Source organism: Lactuca virosa, chromosome 6 (assembly GCF_052849685.1).
Source record: "Lactuca virosa cultivar CGN04683 chromosome 6, Lactuca_virosa_CGN04683_v6, whole genome shotgun sequence".
Classification (NCBI taxonomy): Eukaryota; Viridiplantae; Streptophyta; class Magnoliopsida; order Asterales; family Asteraceae; genus Lactuca; species Lactuca virosa.
The window spans coordinates 91,275,424-91,281,702 of record NC_136431.1 but is presented as its reverse complement, the minus strand read 5'-3'; the positions used below and the strand labels follow the sequence as shown (position 1 = coordinate 91,281,702).

Genomic DNA, 6,279 nt, shown 5'->3' with positions numbered 1-6,279 from the left:
AATCGTCAGGATCTCGACACTTGTTTAGAAATGAGAGGGTTGCCAAGTCACTGAAGCGTGAAATGATCCCCTTATTCTCATTCCATCGTGAGATTACGTGCATCCAAGCGAGGTGTAGAAACCTTAACTCATATGAAAGAGGTAATTAACTCTTTAAACCTTAGAGAGGATTAAGTACCCTTAATCGTAGGAGAGATGATCAGTCTTTGTTTATAATTACTTAGATAGTTGCATACTGCAATCCTTAAGATCACAAAATTGTGTATCTATTGGGATCTCTAAGTGCTAGGATTCTCAAATGTTAGGATCCTATCAGGTCAAGATCTTTGAAAGTTGGGATCCTAGTGGGTCAGGATCCTTGAGTTTTTACGCATAGGAAACGTTAGCTTGGGGTAGGCATTAGCTTTGATCGCGCCCCTCCGATGCTTAAGTTAGTAATGGTTTTTAGAAGAATAAAAGAATTAGGTAAAAGTAAAGGGTAGAGAGAGTGTACCTTGAGTTTGTTTGAAAATGATCAATACAGCTTAGGATCTTTGCAAGATGTTCCCTTCAAGGATGGCTAGCTAATATTCCCTTTTTCTTGCTTTTGAATCAATGTGATATGGTCCTTCCTATTTAGGTGCCAGCTTTCCTGTATTGAGATCCTTGGTATTTTGGAACATTTTCCTAAGTACCAAGTTACCTACCTGGAATTTTCTGAATTTGATGTTCTTGTTATATGCTTTAGTGATCCTTTGTTATGAGCAGCAATACGGGTCCTAGCAAGATCCTCGAGTTCATCAATAGTGTTAAGATCCTGGGCTAGGATCCTATCATTGTTCTCTTGATCCTGCAATTGATATCTTGTCATTGGTATTACTACTTCAGTAGGGATCATGGCTTCTGCTCCAAACACCAAGGAGTATGGAGTTTGGCCAGTAGTTGTATTCAAAGTGGTCCTATATGCCCATAGGACGAAAGGAAGCTCCTCTGCCCATCTTCCTTTCTTCTCATCTAACCTCTTCTTTATATTGTTGACTATGATCTTATTGTTGGATTCAGATTGACCGTTAACTTGAGGGTGAATAGGAGTGGACATTCTAATTTTAATCCCCCAACTCGTGCAAAAGTCTCTAGTCCTTTTTCTTATGAACTGGGATCCATTATCGCATATGATCTCAATAGGGATCCCGAACCTGGTCAGGATATTTCGTTTGATAAATGAGACTACCTCCTTGTCTCGTACTTGAACAAAGGCTTCTACCTCTTTCTATTTCGAGAAGTAGTCCATCATCACTAACATGAACACCTTTCCACCAGGAGTTTTTGGCAACTTGCCAATTATATCCATTCCCCATTTCATGAATGGCCAAGAGAAGATGATAGGATGTAACGGTTCTGCAAGTCGATGGAGGATGTTGCTATGCCTTTGGCATGCATGACATTTTTTCGCGTATAAAAAAGGCATCTCTTTTCATCACTGGACAGTAGTATCCTATCCTTAGCACTTTGGATCATAAGGATCTACCCCCAGTGTGGTTGCCATAATCTCCTTCGTGTATATCTTTTAGGACTTCTGCAGCTTCGTGATCTTCTAAGCATCTAAGGTATGGACCTGCCATGGATTTCCTGTATAGTCTTCCTTGGATCATCACAAAATGCGAGACCCTCATCTTGAACGCTCTGTCACTTTCTCTTGACTTGGGATCGTACCACTCTGGATATATTTCATAATGGTTATGATCTAGGATCTCGAGTTTTTAGGAGGATCCTGGATGTTGGGATCCTGGCAATTAGGATCTTGAGGAAATGGTTGAAGGTCAGGATCCTTGATTATTTCTATGTTGGTTGTTTGATCATGGTTATTAGGATTATTAGTTTTCTTGGAGGGATTTCTATTGCTGGGATTAATATATAGGTTATAGGGAGCCTGACTTCTGGCGGGATCTGAAGGGAAGATCTTAGGTTAGCTAGTGCGTTTTCCTTAACATTTTATTCTCTGGGAACTTGGCTTTGGCTGAAAGTTTCGAATTCGGAGGCCAGCTTTTTGAGGATTTGTAGGTATAGTGCTAGTTTTTCTCCTTTCACTACATAGGATCCATTAAAACATATAGTTAATAATAAGGAGTCAACAAATACCTGGAGATCCTTGATTTGAAGATCCTTGGCCAGCTATAATCGCATGGTCAATGCTTCATTTTAGCTTCATTGTTGATTGCATCGAATTCACAGCTAACTGCCTAGGGTATGATGTCCCCCTGTATTTTAGTATGATCCCTAGGAATGTTCCTCTAAAATTTGAGGATTCATTGGTGATGAGTGTCCATCTTTCCATGCTTTCTTCCTTTTGGAGTTCCTTTCTTTCCAACTCTGCTTCAGGTTGTATATCATCACTAAAATCAGCCATAAAGTCTGCTAGTGCTTGTGACTTTATTGCTGATCTTGGTTCATATTTGATGTCATATATGCTTAGTTTCACAGACCACTTTTCCATCCTACCTGACATCTCTGGTTTTTTGCATAACATTCTTAATTGCGTAATTAGTTCTTACATGTATAATATGTGTTTCAAAATAGTGTCTTTAATTTGTGGAAGCAGTTACTAATGTAAGTATTAGTTTTTCAAGATGGGAATACATGGTCTCATGATCCAAGAGACTTTTACTTACATAATAGATGGGATGTTGTTCCGCGTTGAGATCCTTGGCTAAAACTGCACTTACAGCATTAGAGGATACTGAAAGGTATAAGAGGAGTGGTTCCCCGTCTAGTGGTTTCACTAGCAAAGGTGTAGAACTTAGATAATATTTAAGTTCCTGAAAATCATCTTTGTGCTCTTTAGTCCATTCAAACCTTTTTTTTCTTCTTCAAGATATCATAGAAAGGTTTGCACCTCTCTGATGATCTTGAGATGAGCCTGTTTAGTGTTGCGACTCTTCATGTTAGTCTTTGAATATCTTTTGTCGAGGATGGGGATCTTAAATCGATGAAGGATTTTATTTTCTTTAGACTTGCTTCTATTCCTCTCTTAGTCACCATGTATCCAAGGAACTTGCCTGATCTCATTCCAAAGTGGCACTTGGAAGGGTTCAACTTCATGTTGTATTCGTCTAGTATGTTGAAGGCGTCTTCAAGATCCTTGATTTCATCCTCAACTTTCTCTGATTTTAGCACCATGTCATCGATGTAGACCTCTACTAGAAGGGTTCAACTTCATGTTGTATTCGTCAAGTATGTTAAAGGCGTCTTCAAGATCCTTGATGTGATCCTCAACTTTCTCTGATTTTGCCACCATGTCAACGATGTAGACTTCTATGGTGTCCCCCAGTTTATCCTTGAACATTCGATTAACCAACCTTTGGTATGTTTCACCTACACTTTTAAGACCAAAGGGCATAATGGTATAACAGTATATACCTATTGGGGTTATGAATGTGGTATCTTCTTGGTCAGATGGCTCAATTTGAATTTGTTGGAACCCTGCCGATGCACCCATAAATGTTATCAGTTCATGGCCAGCCGTAGCATCTATCACAGAGTCTTTGTGTATTAGGGGGAAAGGATCCTTAGGGCAGGCCTTATTCAGACCCGTATAGTCCACACATACTCTCCATTTACCATTCTTCTTCTGCACGACGACTACGTTGGCTAGACATCTTGGGAACTTAACTTCTTTGATCATCCCTGTTTTAAGATGTTTTTTTTACTTCTTCTTGGATGATCTGATTTCTTTCAGGTGCAAACTTTCTCCTTTTAAGGTGTATTGGTCTGAAAGAAGGATTAATGTTAACTTTATGAGTTATAATATTAGCTATCATATCCTCATGCTTCCAGGAGAATGTTTTGCTTCTATCTTTTAGGAACTTTATTAGTTCTTTCTTTATTTGTTCTATCATGTAGGATCCTATGAGGAATTTGGCTTCGGGATCCTCGAGATTCAGGGGCACTTCCTTTACATCGTGCTCTCTTGTTTCCAGTACACCTCGTGCCCCCTGCTTTATTTGCTATCCTTTTCGTGGTACTGTTGAAGATTTCATCGAAGTCTTGTAGCACTCCTTGGATTCTTATTGATCACTTGTGATTTTTACTGTCCCCCATGGGTTGGGCATCTTGACACATTGATGGTATGTCAAGGTGACAACCTTCATATCGGAGAGCCATGGTCTACCAAGTATAACATTATAGGAATATAATGTATCGATTACACAAAAACGTTGGATGGATTTTACCCCTATATGTAGATATGTAGCTTTATCTCGCCGACTGATGTTTTGTTTCGCCACTGAATCCAATCAACATTGATGATCTTTTGACTATTTCGGCTCCAGGGATGTTCATCCTTTTTAAAGTGTCCAGGAGTATGATGTGAATGAGGATCCACCATCGACAAGGATCCTCCTGACAAAATGGTTGGTGATGTAAAGAGTGATCACCAGTCCATCGTGCTGAGGATCCTGAACGTTTGTTCTATCTATTTCTTCAAAGGTAATCTCCTTCTCGTTTGTGATCGATGTGTACTTCTATGGAATTTCTTATTTCTTCATCTTCGACACTTTAGCATGTCTTTTTGTTATAGAATAAGAGGTGCCACAAATGTTAGATCCTCCAGATATCACATTGATTATCTTGGCGTCCGCAAGAGGGGATCCTGGTTTTTCTAGGATCTTATGAGGATCCTGATCCTTTTCTTTGGATCTTTCTTTTCTTCTTCCGATGATCTCCTTTAGGTATCCCTTGCTAAGTAGGTAACTAATCTCCTTTCTTAGGGCTATGCAATCTTCCGTAATGCGACCAAAGTCCTCATGGTATGCACACCATTTGGAATTGTCTTTCCAGGTGGTGGATTTTCCCCCTTTCTTGGCCATCTCACTTTTTCGCCAAGATCCTGCATAGCAAATATCAAACCTGGAACATCCACAGAAAAACAGTAGTTAGTGATCTTAGGAAATTCTTCTTCCTCTCCTTCATCTTCAAGGGCATTAACCCTATGATGATCGGGTCGGGAATAAGGTTTAGATTTATAGGATCTTTGGTCCGAGGAGTCGGGCTTGCTATTGGGGTTATCATATGAGCTTGGGGGTTACTCCTCTTTTGTATCTCATTGTCTTCTTCGAGCCTTATGAACCTTAGTGCTCTGCTCCTTACTTCTTTCATTCTTTTGCACTGAGTCATTACAAGGACTTCGTAGAAAGGGAGTCTGTTTTCAAGCCTTTTTTGAAGGTTGATGGGTTTTGAGCATCCTAACACTCCTATGGTGTACATGCAACCCTAGAAACCTTGGATCTATGTTTTACTATGAATACATGCAAATTTGTTTTTCCAATGTTCATAACCTATCTAGCATGGCATGGGGAACTTTAAACATAAAGTCTAGATGAATTACATACATTTTCAATAGTGAGTTGATTCCTAGGAGTTTGACAGCCAAGCACCAATAATGTGGATGCCTCAAATGGAAATCACAAATCACCACAAACTTGGAAAAACTATGAGAGTGTATGTTTGCTTGTAGAAACCGGCCACCTTCTTGCACACACACAACTAGTGCCATTTCAAGCATCATAAGCTCCTTTATATAGTGTGGGGAATTAGTGTTACATCCATGTAAACCCTAATATCCATGACTCTTCCTTTCCAAGGATCCATGGGTTAAAATCTCCATAGACGATCCATGGACTCCCATGCTTGCCAAGCCCATTCCAAATGAGTATTAGCCCACACTTATATATATATACAAGAGCCCATATTTAATTAGTCACCTTTTTGATCACCACATTAATTCTAAATTAATTTATGATCAAATACTAATTAAATAATATGATTTCATATTAATATATTATAACTTATAATATATTAACAAATCATAAACATACAATTCTCAAAGGTTTAAACATACAAATAGTTCGAGTGAAGTGCAACCCAAATAGACCATGCCGGGTCGGGTCAAGTATATACCAAATAAAGTTATGGACTTAGACACCTTATCCAACAATCTCCCACTTGGATAAGTCTAATAACTATATTTGCCTATATTACTTCAGGAACCAACTGGCAATCGTAGCTCTTAAAACTCTGTTGAACTATGAAGTTTCATTTTAGATAAGTGATCATATAATCCTCTGTTCTCAAGATATCAGCCAGACAAATACATGGAACAACGTCGTACTTAATGTCCAGCAGTTTGTTTCCCGATTTCCAATTTGTTTTACATAGAACTAAATTGAACACATCAATTAGGTTATGACCGGGCCCAGTACATAGGTCAAAACAAAATCATCGAGGGGCCCAGATATCGCTTCT

General features: G+C 39.0%; 1 protein-coding gene across 1 annotated transcript; it reads right to left on the bottom strand.

Annotated features, from left to right (window-relative positions):
* Positions 1–682: 682 nt before the first annotated feature.
* Positions 683–1,078, bottom strand: LOC145121741 (uncharacterized). The gene has a single exon (XM_079057443.1). It carries the CDS (start codon positions 1,076–1,078, stop codon positions 683–685), a length of 396 nt encoding a protein of 131 aa, XP_078913569.1.
* Between the last annotated feature and the right edge of the window lie 5,201 nt (positions 1,079–6,279).

Excerpts from the sequence above, each read along its gene's own strand:
- LOC145121741 (XM_079057443.1), bottom strand. The coding sequence starts at position 1,078 with ATGTCCACTCCTATTCACCCTCAAGTTAACGGTCAATCTGAATCCAAC.